The sequence below is a fragment of the Rattus norvegicus genome, chromosome 17 (genome assembly GCF_036323735.1).
Source record: "Rattus norvegicus strain BN/NHsdMcwi chromosome 17, GRCr8, whole genome shotgun sequence".
In the NCBI taxonomy this organism is placed as follows: Eukaryota; Metazoa; Chordata; class Mammalia; order Rodentia; family Muridae; genus Rattus; species Rattus norvegicus.
Window position 1 is genome coordinate 8,041,080 of NC_086035.1, and position 17,639 is coordinate 8,058,718.

Sequence of the window (17,639 nt, forward strand, 5' to 3'; positions counted from 1 at the left end):
TAAGTGTCCAGTCGTGGTGCATTTATCCTGTGGGTGGACATGGGGAACAGTACTCCAAGTGAAAGAAGCCAGACACAAAACATCAATGGTTACATGATTCCACTCATGTAAAATATCCAGAATGAGTAAAAACCATATGAGGAAAGGTAGAGTCTGAGTTAAGGAGGGAGCGGGGTGGTGGCTGATAATGTATATCTTAATTGGAGCTGATGACAGCATTCTGGAGAGTTGTGTTGTAATTCTGTGAAGATATTAAGAAGGCACGTATTATGAAAGGATACATTTTTATGTGACGTGACATCTCAATTGAGAACACTAAGTCTGTCACAGGTGTAAAGACAGACATCAGTACATGTGGTACTTCCTCCTCCTCATGCCCACGTTTAAAGAGATGACGACACCCTGACTGGCCACATTAACTCTGTGGCTTCTGTGCTGTCTGGCCAGAGTCCAGGGACTGACTCATTGTGGCTCACTGTGGAAAATGAGCCTTTGAGCAGAAAAGGAAGCCTGGGCACTCAAAGTTCTGAGTCTGTTTGGTGACCTCTAGTGGGGAGCATCTTTTACTCCATGTTTTCATGGAAAAGGGGACAATTTCACTGGACCACAATATTGGTTGGAAAAAGCCCTAAATTCTTTGCCTTTTGGGGGTGTTAAAAACACTTTCCCAAGAACTGGAGCCATAGAAAGTGTGTTTTGTGTTCTATAGGAACCGTCTCCATTGAACATCATAATCCTTACCGATCTACCTACCTGTCTCTCAAGCTGTCACCTCCCTCTGTACTCATTAATTTGCTCCCCAGTCACTTGAATCACTCTCCCTACATCCGAGACTGCGCACTGAGAAAACTCAGAACCGTGTTGCGTGTAGCTGTTTACTATCTGGCCTAACCTCTAAGAATGGACCACACTACCAGCCCTCACCTGGCTTCCCTTGAATCCACAGATAAAAGACACCCGCCTACACACACACACACACACACACACACACACACACACACACACACACACACACAGTTGTTCATTTTCAACTTGCCTTTGGACACAATTGCTGGGTACTAACATCTCCTGCCTGGAAAAGCTTGCCTTTATCAATACCTCCCACCTGCCCTAAACTTTAGTGGCTAGTCCCATCTAGCCCCTGCTAGATATCCCTGATCACCCGCTTGTAGGAGTAGCCTGTGTGACCATTTCGTTTTTGAGATCTCACATGGCTCTTCAACCCTTCTTCACCAGAAGCATGGCAAAACTTCCTCTCTCCTTCCTCGAATCTCCCTTTTTCTCCTGCGACCAGAAAGTCTTGCCTGTACTTTCCGCCCAGCAATTGGCCCGTGGCTTTCTTGACTGATAGATCAAGAACCAATTGGGGAACAGGACCTTAGCATCAGAACCACCCCTGCAGAGCCAGACTTTGGATTAAGGGGAATTCTACTCTACTAAGGGTGGCCAGTGGATTTTAATCTCCATGCCAACATCAATATAGTTTGACAGATTCCCAAGGCTTGACTAGTAATGTCTGCTTTGGACACATGAAGGAATTCATGACGTGCATCCTGCATGCTTGCCAGCTAGAAACAGACACTCTTTCTAAAGGGGCCTCTGGCCAGAAAATCTCCTATGATAACACCCCAACCTTGAAACGCTACATTACCCATGATACAAAGCTACACATTACATAAACCATGTATTGTATCAAGAGACAGTGGTACCTTCCTAGCTTACACCCAAATTTAGAGTAAACCAAGTCTGGTCTCTATTCTGATGTAAGGGTCATGGCCTTGTCCCATCTGTTATTATCCATCCCAAGAATATAAAACGAAACCGCTTTCTGGGAAATGCTTGTTAGATCCTAGGATAAGCTGATGACCTCCATCCACTAGAAAGCCTGGAAGTCATTCTCTACATTAAAATTATTTTCTATCAAATCTCCCTCCTTTCATTTCCCCACCCCAAATGGTCCCACTAAGTCCCCCATGCTTACAGCTGTTTGTATCATTTGGATGTATGTGTCTGACTTGTAGAAAGGGTAAGCGTTCATCACTACAACAAAGGTCCCCAGTCCCCGAAGCATGTATATGCAGTGCCTCCTCTCTGACTAGGACTATGACAGACATGCTTTAATAGAGAAGCTCTGGCCTTATTTTGGATTTCTGAATTCACATGGTGAGAAGCCAGTGGTCTGACACCTTTAGGTAGGTTCTCCTGAGTAAACTCAGAGGACCAGCAGGAAGCCTGGAATGTTTGCTCACTGAGGTCAATTGTCCTTTGAAGGTATGTTCACCCTCCCCGGTCTTTATTCAGACTTTCAAACTACAGGTCAAATTAAAGATCAAAGATACTGATGTGAAAGTGCTGATCAACACACACATCCCACAACTGGGAAACAGATGAAGAAAGGCTGGTTTACCCAACTCAGAAAGGCAAGCGCTGCATTTCTCCATTACTGGAGGCTCCCAGCCCCAAATCTTCAGACGTGAATGCATAACCTACAGTAACTATAGAAACCAGGAGAGTAAAGCAGGACCCTTGTCAGGATTGGGCACTGGGGAGCAATAGAGAGGGGAACAGCAGGATCCAAGTAATCTCATCAGGGAGACAGGAATGGGAGGCTAGCAAGATACAACGACGGAGCTGATGGGGGGACAGGGAAAGTACAGACCCCTGAGGGATGAGGGAGGAGGTAAATTCAGGAAGATGAAGGAGGGAGGTAACGTAATAATATAGATGTCTGGAAAAGCCACAAGAAAGGGTACTATTAACTATTTCCCTTAAAACACATAATTTAGCATATGAAAATACATGCATAATTTAATAAACGTTACTCACCTGGGCTGATGGCTCCCTCTGCAAGGGACAAAGACCACCTAACAAAAACTCCAAATCAGACATTAGCTGCCCTCTTTTGAATTCTTGCAGAGGGCTAAGAGACTCCCAAAGCCTACAGTCCACTGCCCTTGTCCTTGGTCATCCCCTAGAGGTGGAAGGTAAGTCCCCATTGCTGAAGGCACCACGCACTTCAGAAGCAGGGCCCGGAGGCTCTCAATCTGGAACTGACCCCGATGTCCCCTCCGTGAGGACTTGGTTTTCACGGCACCACGCAAGCTTCCAAAGGAGGGAGGCAACCATCTGTCCACCCAGCTATGATGCCTATGAATCAGCGACCAGCATGGCGCAGCCACCCTGTGTGTGCAGCAGGGGTATAGCCAACCAACCGATAGCTAAGCTAAGACTCCAGTGTACGACTCGCTTGACAGGAGGAAACCGTGACTGCTACTGGAGGTCAGCTAACCACTCAGAGCTGGTGAAATCCTGGTTATCCGAGAAGAACCTACAACCACTAATTTACTAAGCCAGCACAACCCGCAACGACCATCTATAACCCTTTGTTCTTCCGCGTGCAGATAAGTACCGTCCTCGCCCTTCATCGAGGACGCTTCTCTTTGCAACAGACTAGAACAGAAAGCCACAACCAATCAAAATGCAGGGTTGTGGAACCCAGTCCCAATAGATCCATCTACAAGACGCTCCAGCACCCAAGGCTCGGGCAAGAAGAGGAGGGAGGAAGATTGTGAGAGCCAGAGGATCAGGGGGTTTGCTGTGAGGCTGTGTCCAGAGGATCAGGGGGTTTGCTGTGAGGCTGTGTCCAGAGGATCAGGGGGTTTGCTGTGAGGCTGTGTCCAGAGGATCAGGGGTTTGCTGTGAGGCTGTGTCCAGAGGATCAGGGGGTTTGCTGTGAGGCTGTGTCCAGAGGATCAGGGGGTTTGCTGTGAGGCTGTGACCAGAGGATCAGGGGGTTTGCTGTGAGGCTGTGACCAGAGGATCAGGGGGTTTGCTGTGAGGCTGTGTCTCCCCCGACACCAGAAGCTGCACCTGTAACGTCTCACCAACATGGCTGCCCAAACGTGAGCTGAGCAAGGAGGGCTCCGACGAACACGCCAACGTGGAGAGGAAGCCCGGAGGCCTCAATCCCACACAAAGGACTGCAGGCAACTGAGGAACGCTGGGAGCGGGACGGGCGCTCCTCCCTGGGGAAGAGCAGGCCGGCTCGTTGTTCAGTGCTAAATGTCAGCCCTGAAGACACACACATGTAACATTGTATGGACTCGACAGGTTACATCCGGGCATATATATGCATATACAAATATATGGAAGCATACAATAATTTTGATGAGCCATGAGTTTGAGGGTGAGAGAGGAGAGGTAAATGGGTGGATTTGGAGACAGGAAAGAGAAAGGAGAAATGTTGTAGCTAAAATAAAATCTCAAAAATAAACAAAAACAATGAAAGGAAAGGTGGTGTGTGTGTGTGTGTGTGTGTGTGTGTGTGTGTGTGTGTGTGTGTGTGCCATTTACAGGAAAATGGTTACAACCACAGGTAATCATATTAAACCAATCAAGTCAGCTCAGAAAGATGATGCCATGTGTTTGCTCATCTGTTGGCCCTAGGGTTTGTGTAGATAAAGAAAAATCATACATGTACACACAGAAGTAGAACCATCAAGGGGAACAAAGGGGAACTATGGGAAGGGGGACAGAGGGTGGAGAGTGGACTATAGTGGGGAGTGTCCCTGAAGCACTTTACAGACCTTCGTGAAAACAGCCTTGAGAAATTCTATGAAAAAAAGCTTAAAACACTAGCTTTCATCCTCTCCGATTTTTTTCCTATAGCCGAGTGAGACCAAAATGGGTGCAGGTCAGCTTTCCAAATGGGAGTTCCCAGATCATTCCTGACACTTTAACCCTTTACAACTGAATATTCTATAAAGCATCTTCGGGGTTCGTTTACTTTGCTTTGAGAGCTATGCTGACGACAGAATACACATAGTAAAATGTTGGGGTTCCAGACAAGAGAGGCAAGGGGGAGAGGGGTACATGTGCCCCAGTTGGTTATGGATGTTGGTTTTAGATTGAGGATGGGTTTTGCTATAAGCACGCAATGCTCATATAGTAAAAACATTAAATATAGCTACTTCTGAAAAGTCAGGAGCAAAATCAGGACAATTTCCTTTTTTTTTTTTTTTTTTTCCGGAGCTGGGGACCGAACCCAGGGCCTTGCGCTTCCTAGGCAAGCGCTCTACCACTGAGCTAAATCCCCAACCCCCGACAATTTCCAAGAAGAGACGATTCGACATGGCTAATAGCTTTATAGAGAGAGATAAGGACGGGATAAACAAAGAACATGCGTGGCCACCCACGGCAGCACAGGACAACTGTCCCCATTCCACCTGGGTGCGTGTGTCTGGGGGAGTAGGGCACTTGCTGAAAAGGTAGAGTCTTATCGTTATGACCAGATCCCAGTCCCCAAAGCACGGTGTACATCCCGTGCGTCTTTCTCTGACAATGACTACGGTAGGCACACTTCAGTAGAGAGAGTCTGGCCTCAGCTTAGATTTCTGAATGCATGTGGTGAGAAGGCAGTGGGCCAACAGCTTTAGGCAAGTTCGTCTGAGTGGGCTCTGGAGGAGTGGACCAGCAGGAAGCCTGGGGTTTGCCCAGGTCACACGTACATAGATCTAACTGTAAAGTAACTGTAAAGTACAGTGTAGCAAAGTCCTAGAAGCCATTCCCTGCCCTCAATAACTATCCCTGTGACGTCATGTTTCAGACATATGCCCACGCTTCAGACCCATGGGTATTTTGAAGTCAATTTGAAGCCAGTTTGAGATTCATACACATTCCCAGTGAAGCCTGCAAAGGGAACGACTGTAAAATCCACAAGGGATTCTTTTTACATAAGTGATCAATCCCACTATGCCCCACTGGTGTTAAACGGAGCAGTGGCACTCTCCTTGGCTCACGTCTCCTCTGATTAATCTCTGAACAAGACCCACGCTGCGGTTTGCTGCTTGGGGTTGCACAGCTCTTCATGGGCACAGCTTCCCGCAGTCGGCACCTGGCTGATGACGTGGCTGATGACGTCACAGGGTTAGCCTTCTCCCTCTTGACCCAGGCCTAGTTTCTCTAGACCAGTTAGCAAAGCTAAGTCCTTTATTGGGTCCGAAAGACAGTCCTGTACCATCGCTTCCTAGCTTGGAGAGCTGCTGGGTCTCAGAGAGAAACATGGGTTGGAAAAGGTCAATAAGAAATGCAGGAAAGAGAGGGAGAGAGGGAGGGAAGGAGGGAGGGAGGGAGAACCACAGGAAGAAAAGGTCTGGGGCCTTTGAAAATGTGACAGTGTTGCTAAATTGTCCTGTGAAAAGGTTAAACTGTCCTTTATCTTCAAGTCAGTGTGCTGGTGGACAAGTCTCCAAGCTCTGCCTATCTGACAGGCGAAACTCTTCCCCTGCCTTGTAACCATCTGTAAGAGAAGCTGCTCATGTCCACCACCCGTCAGTGACTTGTATCCATTCTGTTGTGAAGTCCACGGACAGCTCTGCTCCCTTGCCTGCTGGTTTGCTTACAAGGGGGAGGGGTGATAGCAGTCAGGATGCACTACCTCCGTGCTTGGAGCTGTCAAAGAACAAATCAAAGCTTTAAATAGTAAATAACTCAATATATACACATATACATACATACACATATTCATATACACATACACAGACACAGGCACATACACATATACATAAACACATACACAGACACAGACACATATACATAAACACATACACAGACACAGACACAGACACATATACATAAACACATACACAGACACAGACACATACACATACACACATACATATACACAGACACATACACATATACATATACATAAACATATACACAGACATAGACACAGACACATACACACAGATATATAAACACAGACACATATACATAAACACATACACAGACACAGACACATACACATATACATAAACACATACACAGACACATACACATACACATACACACATACATATACACAGACACATACACACATATATATAAATAAACACAGACACATATACATAAACACATACACAGACACAGACACATATACATTTACACAAGCACATGCACATATACATTTACACAAGCACATGCACATACACATACATGAACGGCTGGTTAGGAAATGGATTGTGTGTGTGCTATGTGTATGGATAGGAAGAGATAGAGTGAACGTGTGTGCACCCAGACTGTAGTCTAGGATGACCTTGAACTTCTTATCCCCCTGCCTCTATCTCTCAGTGCTGAAATTAAAAGTTTATACCACCACATCCATTTTATGAGGTGCTGGGAATCGAACCGAGTTCTGTGGGCATCGTGGGTGCTTGGGGAGTGCTCTTCCTCCTGAGGATGAATATATATAATATACACGTATCTCCTTATGTTGCAGGTATTGTCGACCGGCTATTAGACTTCATCAGGATATTATTTTCTTTATCACTCCAACAACCTATCAGCAAACGGTTCCTTCAGTCTCCAGGGTTTGGGACTTACAAGGCCTAATCTATCCAAACTGAAAAAAAAAAATCCCATGTCAATTTCATGGTTTGCAATTCCCCTCCCTTCCTTCCTCCCTCCCTTCCTCTTTTGCATGGAAATACTGGTCCACTTTGATGTACAGACCAAGCTTTTGTTTCCTTCCAGATGTCACCCTGATTTCTGCGATGGTCTGAAGTGGTGTCCCTACTGTGCGCTGTAAACTGTATGCATCTGGACCTGCTTCTAGATTCTCCCCAGTGATCTATTCCCGTTCTTGCTCAGACTCATTTCCGTGATGCCTGCACTGTGGTGGCACCGTGTACACGGCACTCCGAGAAAAGCTGTGTGAAGTCCAGTGCAGCCTCGCCCACACGGTTTTGTTACCGTTGCGGCCTCCGTGGCTTCACGCTGCATCCAGTATTACTCACTGTTCTGGGGTGTCCTGGGCTGCCTTCAGCTGTGAGTCCCTGTTGCGTGTGACTCCTTATTGTGTCCTGGGGCAGCCTGTCAGCCTGGCACTGGCAGGACACGGGAAGCAGAGTGCAATGACAGAAAGCAGGTCAGGCTGCAGGACATAGCGTTACCTCTGACTCACTTGGTCAAAACCACAGAGCTGAGCCAAAACCAAAGGCTGGGGAAGTGTCCGGGAAGACAGGACAGGGTGTGGCTGCAGCTGTGGAAGCGTTACCACAAGTTTCCTACAGCTACTGACTAGGTATGCAAGCGGGGAGGCTTCATGGAAAAGTCTAGTCCTTGTCTGACGTTAAGGGTAGCTGGTAGTTCATATGTGAGAATTCCGATTCGGAAAAGCTAATTACAAGTAAGAAGCACAGAGAACTAGAGAATGTTGCATCCGGGTCTCCAATAATTGACAAATTAATGTTTTGCAGACTTGCCATTGTTTTTTTTTTTCCAGAAACAAAATATTTTAGAGCTTACGTAGCCATGACTCTCCACCCAGTATGCTCCTCTCCAGGCTGTGCTGCTGCGTGTTTTTGTGTCATTCTTATACACACCATATTCACGAAGGGCAACACTTTTTGTTTGGAAGATTTAAAGATAGGATATGGTATACAATGCATAATCCTTAATATTCAATAGTGTATTTAGGATCTAAGTATATTAACATATATAGTCTTTATGTAAGTTCATGGTTCGACTGTGATCTCCTCTACTGGTAGATTCCTTAGGTGTTAATTCCACCGTTATAAGCCTTTGAAATCACATGCTCAAAAGAAACAATTTATGAAACTGTCAATATTATCTATAGATCTTATGTAGTTGAAGTCTAATTGGACAATTGAATACCCACCACACCTAAGATATGCGCTGCGATTATGAGAATCCTCCAATATTACTGTCAACCTGGATGATCCTCAGAAAGGTCTCCAGTGACCGTGATCACTATACCGCCATCACCCTCCAGCCCCAAGCAGAAGACATCATTCCGCTCCCAGTTTTATCATTCCTGTTAATAGTTAATATCAGTGTTTCTGATAGCATTGGCAGCTTCTCCAGATCAAAGGCATTGGCAGAGGTCTCTGTGCGGTCAGACAGCCCTCTCCACGGAATGTTACAGTTTAACCTGACTCATTTTGTTTTCCGTGTCTCGTACTAAACCTCGGAGAAACACGGGATTCCAAAGCTTAATTACCAGAGAAGGTGGACTCAGTCGTGGACTGTGTGTGCATGGGAGCAATTCTAACCAGAGGAAGAAACGGGAAGCAGAATCCAGATGTTTCCCACAAGAATCCTCATGTCAGCTGCTTTGATTTCCACTGGTAAGTCAGAAGCCCAACGTTAGAATCCTCACTAACTTAAGAGTTATATACCCGGGTTACGCCCGATTTCAGGCGTAGGCTTAAAAGTCAATCATAGAATGTGACATAAAATTTGGTATTAGTAATTGAAGTTGGAGTAGGCTGGAACGGTGAAGCAGTTGGATTTCTCCACCACCTCTTCCTGATGCTCTGAGTCCTCAGTCAGGGAATATAAACAGGGTGCAGGGAGACTCTGACACCCCTTCAATCCTTGCCTGGAACTTAATCAGAACCCACCCCCAGCCCACTCCCCCAAAACCCTAGAAGGTGAAAGTCTCACATAAGACTCGGATGTGGGGAGTTCCTGATGCTAAGGCCAGCTTGGGATGATGGGACCGTCCCCTTGGTGCTCCCAGCAGGCAAGACAAACAGATTAATAAGCTGCCCACTAGATTCCTCAGTTGCCCGGGATGATGCTGGTTCCATCCTGCTATAACCTGATCATAACATCCATTTGAAGCTTAGCTCCACATTAGAAGGCTTTGAGACTCAAATATGAAGTTACAGCAATGAATATACTGTAGCTTTTCTTCACAGAAAATACTATTTAGGCTCACTGTGGCTTGTGGTTTTGTCACGTCTCAAATATCCACTTCTACGTTTTGCAAATATGAGATTCAGTTCATGCTGTCTAAAGTTGGCGACTCTGTCTGTGTGTCAGACATTTGCGTGGATGCCATTCTTAGCCCTGATTATAAAACATTCCAAGGTTACCACGCAGCTTCGTGAGTTCTGTCCGTGCTCCCTTCCTTTGCTTTAGCATAGTGCTCCCCAGGTCTGGTAACAGGCAAAGGAAAGTTGAAAACACAATTTCCACCTTGTATTCATGAAGGATTTCGAGCAGTGATATGATGAAGGTTCATGCTTATAAATATTTCATATGCCACAGAATTACATAGCCGGGGACTATGTTCTATATCTAAATCTGCTATCCACAGGAGAAACTAACCAAATGAGGGGGGATTAGACCCCAGTGTCCAGGGGGACACACAGGAGAGACACAGGTCACGGGTGCCCATGACTCTCACATTTCTCTTCTGCAGCCCTGGCAGGACCATGGGCTAACATATGTGCCAGCAGATCTTCCAACGAGATCCGGACATGTGACAGCTATGGCTGTGGACAGTACTCTACTCAAAGGTAGGAGCGATCGCAAACAGCTGCCACTTGGTGGTTCCTCTCTTTTCCCATTGTCTGCCTCCTGTGTTTCCTAAAGGGCCCACAATGACCTCCCTCTGGCAGACTGGAAGCCAGCGCTGTGTGCGACAGTGACTGCATTCGGAGCAACTTCCGAAATCCTGCTTCAAGTATGGGGTCTGCACTAGAGACAGAGCCAGAGAGAAGGGAAAGGAATCAAAGCAATGTTGTTATTGTTATTGTTGATGATGCTATTGTTGTTGTTGTTGTCATTTTTTTTTTTTTTGGTTCTTTTTTTTCGGAGCTGGGGACCGAACCCAGGGCCTTGCGCTTCCTAGGTAAGCGCTCTACCACTGAGCTAAATCCCCAGCCCCTGTTGTTGTCATTTTTATTGTTGCTGTTGTTCCTTCTCAAATTCTCCACATGTTGTCCCACCCGGCTTTCCTATATGCAAAACCAAACCATTGGATTGCATTTTACAGATAGGAATTTGAACTGGCTGATCACCCAGCAGAGCTGGAGACCGTAAAGGCTACATTTAGACGCAGCCTTTGGATTCCTTTATGCACTTAGCCTGCTGTTACTGGCCAAGGTTCTGGAATTTGAACAGCAGAGGCTGACCTTAAGCAGGCAAGACTGTGTTGATCCCTTTCAGATGAGTGTCACACTCCTGAGGTTCCAATGACATGCGCACTTGTACGGCACTTACCTAGTACCCACAAGGTCCTGGGTTTGATTCCTAACACTGAACAATAAAAGGCCTTGAAGGGGTCAAGAAAATATATTTGTACACTTTGTTTTCAAAATACCACATAATAATGCTATTACAATATGCCTTAGACATTATCATCATTATCATCTACGTCTCGTTGTAAATCAAATATGATTTTAAATTATTTAATCTTTACAATGTGATCATTAGTACATGTGGACAGAGAGGTTAAAACTAGGCTAAACAGTAAAATATCCTGGGCACTGCAGTATCTTCTGGCTGCTTCAAGTTTCGATGCCCAAGGCTGCGAGCTGTGTCCTAAGAGCATAATCCTAGCAATATCTTTCCCTGGGACACCCCCTCTGACGGTGATTCTTTATATTCTAGAACCCAAAGGCATCATCCAGGTGTGGACGTCCTGTGCTCAGATGGATCTGTGGTGTATGCGCCATTCACGGGGAAGATAGTGGGCCAGGAGAAACCCTATAGAAACAAAAACGCCATCAATGATGGCGTCCGACTGTCGGGAAGAGGTATGAGTATCGACCTGGGACACGGTCCAGGTGCCGAGGCTTAGTTATTTTAGTGCAGGCTCCATTCACAGAATTTTCATGTTTCTTCCAAGATCGTAAGATCTAGAACATGCAGGACAATCCAAGCACAAAATGGAAGGTGCCCCGTTTCCCTGAAGCCTGCCTATGTAAAAAGATCACCAAACTCTATAAGTGACCTGACTGGCTGTCCCCTTCGGTGGCCCAGGTACCTTTGCTTAGAAGACTGTCCAGGCAGAACTGTATCCACAGTAGTGACCGCACATTCTTCCGTTTACCAGCATCCCACAGTTCACTAACACTGGCACTTCTGCAGCAGTTGAATGTGAACTATTTCCGAACGCCTCTGATTGGTAGGACCCGTCTCCAGGGTCTGCATTGGTTCTTTGATTGGCAGGACCCGTCCCCAGGGACTGCATTGGCTCTTTGATTGGCAGGACCCGTCCCCAGGGACTGCATTGGCTCTTTGATTGGTAGGACCCGTCCCCAGGGACTACATTGGCTCTTTGATTGGTAGGACCGCCCCTGGGGGACTGTATTGGCTCTTTGATTGGTAGGACCGCCCCTGGGGACTACATTGGCTCTTTGATTGGTAGGACCATCCCCGGGGACTCCATTGGCTCTTTGATTTGTTTTGTTTCTGTCTTTTTAATTCTATTGAGACCCAACAAGTGAACGAAACTGTCCACCATGCAAGAGAGGAATTCCACGAGCTGTTTACATTTGGGCAACAAGACAGAACAGGACCCCCCCACACACCAGATGCCCCTTGTGCTGGCACCATACCGCTACTCCCAGCAAGGACAGTCACTAACCACCAGCACAAGTTAGTCTGGCCTGTTTAGAAGGACAAGTGGAAATTAAGCAGTCTGCACTACTTCTAAGAAAGTTCCTTGAGTTACCTATCACGGTTGTGAAACCCACCCCCGTGTTCTTACCTCCGTGATTATTCTTTTTGTCTGGAAACGAGTGAATACAGCTTATTAAAAAAAGGAGAGGACATTCCTGATAACAGAAGCGGGCTAGTGAGCTGAGCCTAAAATCCCCAAAGGCCTACCTTCATTCTTGTATCGTACATATTCCACTTCCGTCATTTGATGGACACTACAGTAACTTCCGGTTGTAGGTGGGAAGGGGGTGCTGATAGGAAGTGCCTGTTGTGGTGCTGAGGACGGAAGCTGGAGTAGTGTGCACACTAGCTTTATCAGTGGGGTCCCTCTTGCACTGTGTGTGTGTGTGTGTGTGTGTGTGTGTGTGTGTGTGTGTGTGTGTGTGTGTAAGAGCACATGCATGTCATGTATGCCCAAGCATTTGAGAGCTTGTGTAGGCCACAGGACACCTTGCCTGTTTTCCTCTGGTGCCGTCTTCTTCGGTTTCCTTTCCCTTCCATTTTTGACATCTGTTTACTTACTTTTGTGCATGTGTATATGTGCAGGTGAGGCTACCTAGTAAGGCTCTAGGAGGCCACCCATCTAGTCCTTTCTAGAGTCACAGGATTGGGAAGGTTTGGATGAAACTGGTTAATTGTTATGTCTTAGCCGCCTTGACCTTGGCTTTGGCTAGGAGGTATCACTGCAGAGACACAGTTAAATGACACCAATCCCTGCTGTTTGAGCAACAGAAAACAGCCTGGCAATAGCTCTTCAAAGACTTGGGATCCCTCAAAAGCTTGATGATGAGTTGTCTCCTGGAACGTCCCCCCTTTACTGTGACAAAAAATATATACAGTTTGTCAGGCAGAAAAGGCACAGCAGTGGGAGCACGGCAGTGGGAGCACAGCAGTGGGAGCACAGCAGTGGGAGCACGGCAGTGGGAGCACGGCAGTGGGAGCACGGCAGTGGGAGCACGGCAGTGGGAGCACGGCAGTGGGAGCACGGCAGTGGGAGCACGGCAGTGGGAGCACAGCAGTGGGAGCACAGCAGTGGGAGCACAGTGCGGCTGCTCACATTGGATCTGCAGTCGGGAAGCAGAGATGAATGCTGGTGCTCACCAGGCTCCTCCTTCCTTTTCCTTTATTCAGTCTGAGCCCCGAGCCCATGACACCACTTGTATTAGGAAGAGCCTTTCCTTGGTTAAACCTCTGTGGAAATCCTTTGACTGTCTTCTAATGGTTCTAACTCCAGTCAGACAGACAGCAAAGATTCACCACCCACCACCACAGAAATGGGCATATGTGTTATTACAAGATGAGGCTGGGGAGAGAGCCTGTTCTGTAAAATTTGTGCCTCTCAAGCAGAAGTGAATGGTACCTCCTTAACCCATGCCGAAAACCAAACATGGTGGTATGCCCTTTAACCTCAGCACTTGGGAGTTGCAGGCAGAGGATCCCCAGGACTTGCTGACCAACCAGCTTAGCATAATGGGTGAGCTCCAAGTCAATTACACACACACACACACACACAGAGAGAGAGAGAGAGAGAGAGAGAGAGAGAGAGAGAGAGAGAGAGAGCGCGAGCATCTGCAGTTTTCCAAAGTAGACACTTTGGAACAAGGTATCTTATTGGCCCAATCCTTGGCAAGGCAGAGAGAGAATGCTAGCTGGGAATGGAGCAGACTTTGAAACGTCCAAAAGCCTACTCTCCATGACATGTCTCTTCTAACAAGGCCATGCCTCCTAACTCTTCCCAAACAGTTCCAACTGGGGACCAGGCATTCAAATATATGAGTCTTCAGGGGATGTCTCAGTCAAATTACCCATGATCCACCTTCCTCCAGTCAGACTAGGGGGTTACTCGGTCAGCTGATCAATGCATCCATGTATTAGGGTTCATCTTCAAGTGGTCCAGGGCATCCCACCCACCTGTGGCTACTTCTCTGGTTCCAGATCCCACTGTGGCCAACACAGTCAGAACTCAGCAGTGCACTGTGATACCTAGTGTGTCTTTTCAGCCGCAAGAGACACTGACGTGCAGTTTTCCCAAGTGGCTGTTTGGAACAAGATGTCTTACTGGCCCAACACATGGCCGATAGGTTTGGCGGTCTGGGCAGGGAGAGTATCAGCAGGAAGACATCTGCCTCCACCTCCCCAGGGCCGAGATTACAAGCACACACCACAACTCTCAGTGTCTTCACTGGTTATAGGGATAAAACCCAGATCCCCGGGCCTGCAGGGCAAGTGTTGTACCAACGAACTTATCCTCAACCCCATGTTTGAAATTTCTAACTCAAGGCTACAGAAGCCTGAACAGTATCTCCATTTTCTTTTAGGTTTCTGCGTCAAAATTTTCTACATTAAGCCAATTAAGTATAAGGGCTCTATCAGAAAGGGAGAGAAGCTGGGCACCTTGCTGCCCCTGCAGAAAGTTTACCCTGGCATACAGTCGCATGTACACATTGAAAACTGTGACTCCAGTGATCCCACGGCATACCTGTAAGCAGAGACAGAGGCCAGATCTTCTCAAATTCCCAGAAACTGGAACACGTCCTGCTCCTGAAGAAACGTGCATTCTAACAGACGTGCCATCAGTGTGGACACAATTCTGATTCCGACTCAGCGTCACTCTGATGGGCGGGCTCTGATCTGCCTGCTGCCTGGAGGGCCAGGGAGTTTTATGTTTCCGATTTTTAAGTTCTGGGGACTGAAATAAAAAAAAAAAATGAACTCCCACGTGTCTGGACTGTGTTTCTGAGATCTCTGAACCAGCCACTTCTCTGCTTGAAAGTGAGGAAGTGACACCAGACTGAAGAGTTGCTCACAAGGCCTCAAACAGCACACATAACAAACACAAGCGGGCAGAACCAGAGGCTGTTGTTAGCTGAGGTGCTATATTCTCAGCAATGCGCTTACCTTGTCGGGCTAGCTGCCGGAGCAGCTCTTCACAGGGCTAACATTCCCCGCACTGTCTACCCCTGCTCTTTTGTGCTCCACAAGAGTAATGGGTTCCTAGGAAGTGAATGGTGGCATCTTCCCTAAAAAGGCATATTCGGGATGTCAGCGAGGCCGCATACATGCAGGAAAGTCAGGATAGGAAAGAAACTACCCTTAAACTGGCGTGTCGCCTAAGCTGAGTCAGGCGGCCTCATCCAGCGATACCATCTGCACCCCAAAACTTACTTCCATATACCACATGTATCCCATGGCCCAGTGATAGAGTCTACATCATTCTTTCTTAATGTTGCTGACAGGAAGTGCCTAAGAGAAAACACAACCGTACAAATGTGCGAAGAGGTAAATCCTGGCTTCAAGCTGGTCAATAAGAAATGACTAAAATGGAGTAATCATCTGGAAATTTCCCTCACGAAATTTTGCCTAAGTCCTTTAAAGATATACAATGGCTCCGTCCTAGCTTGCAGACATGTTAAAGGAAAGCCCAAACAATAATAATGTTTCTGAAAACACTACTTGTCAAGGTGGAGCCAGGGATACTCCAAACGCCCTTCCACAGAGACAGATTTTAAAGACCAGACATAATTACAGAGCCAAAACCTACCCGGCAGTCGGAATAAATGGACTAAACATAACATGTACAGATCCCAGAAATAGACAGCAATTGGGTAAAAACTTTTTTAAAAAAATCACATAAAGCAGGATACTCTTTTTATAAGGCCAAAACAGATAAAACAACACAACGTCCAAGAATACATAGGGGAGATCAAAGTAAGGAAGAAAGTCAGGAAACAATGGGCTGAATTACCTCAGGGTGGGAGAGAGCAGAGCCACTGCAGCAGCAGACGTGCAGCTAAGGTGTCCATGAGCTCTTCTTGTGAGCCAATAGTGTGTCACAGAGCCAAATGCACACACATGCCTGCATGTGGTTACAAGAGTTAGTGACGGTTCCCAGGCACGGAAGGACCCACTGCACAGTCAGCATGTATACATGTATGTATAGGATGCATATGTATATGTGTAGGATGTATATGTGTATGTACATGTATATGACGTATATTATATATGTATATGTATAGGATATACATGTATGTTTATGTATAGGATGTATATGTTATGTGTATGTATATTTATATGTACATGTATATCTACATGATGTATATGTCTATGTATGTCTATGCCTATGATGTATTTGCATATGTATGTGTATATATGTATGTGTATATATGTATATGATATATGTATATGATGTATGTGTATATATGCGATATATATGTACATGTACATCCACATGTATGTGTATATGATGTATATGTATATGATGTATATGTGTATATGTATTATGCAGGTCTGTATCGTCATCCACCAAGTCACAATATCTATGTAAGACTAATACATCAAGAATTTCGGTTTTGATTTGAAAAGTGCATATCCATCACTGATCAGTGGCTTCCTGTATTGCTCACTGGTGTCCAATAACCTAGGATTGTTTCAAGAGAGTACATTTGCTTTCAGTAGATAAGCATCATGTTCCTGCTGAAGGCAGGAAAGAAGTGCTACACAGGCTCTGACACAGGCAGTGGAGGGGCCATGAACTACCTCAACAGTGAAGCTGGGCTCAGCTTTCCAGCTAACAGCATTCCCGACCGGTGCTTAGGAGGTGAGGCGCAGTTGTCCACGGATGGCCTTCTCAAAACCAAGCTGATTCACCGGACTAGGGAAGGAGAATGTCCACAGAGCAGAGTGGGAGAGCAAGCAGCCCTCCCGCTGCCATTCACACCTTTAGATAGAAATGCAGTCCCCACAAAGACTATCTGTCTTAGGAAGACATAGGACACAGCGCCCTCTAGTGCACCATGTCAGAGCTGTTCCGGGATTCACATACGGAGTTCAAATGAGGAAAGTACAAAGTACCTCGCTCTTCTTTGTAAGTTACTATAATACACACCTCAAAATTGTGTTGCCAGACATTGCTGGGTGTGATAGCTCTAAGTCGATATGAATAAAGGGATTTTATTTTGAAAATGTTTTAGTTAGTTGTAGAAAATTTATTTAATAGAACAGCAAGGTCAGTTGCTAATTTACAGGTTAGGTCCACAGAATGGCATCTGTCAGGAGGATGTTTATCGCACTCAGGGGCACAACAGCAATGCAGATGCCCTGAGAACATGCCCATCCTCCTGATTTATCTCCCATACTGTGCAAGGTCACAGGAAGAAGGGGGG

At 46.3% G+C, this 17,639-nt stretch overlaps 1 protein-coding gene across 1 annotated transcript; it reads left to right on the forward strand.

The window, feature by feature from the left end:
- The first annotated feature begins 8,954 nt into the window (after positions 1-8,954).
- Lect2 (leukocyte cell-derived chemotaxin 2) lies at positions 8,955-15,177 on the forward strand. Its single transcript, NM_001108405.1, is given in 4 exon segments — positions 8,955-9,149; positions 10,232-10,328; positions 11,425-11,570; positions 14,796-15,177. Coding segments are annotated over 4 exon segments (456 nt in total). The 5' UTR covers positions 8,955-9,103; the 3' UTR covers positions 14,963-15,177.
- Positions 15,178-17,639: the final 2,462 nt, after the last annotated feature.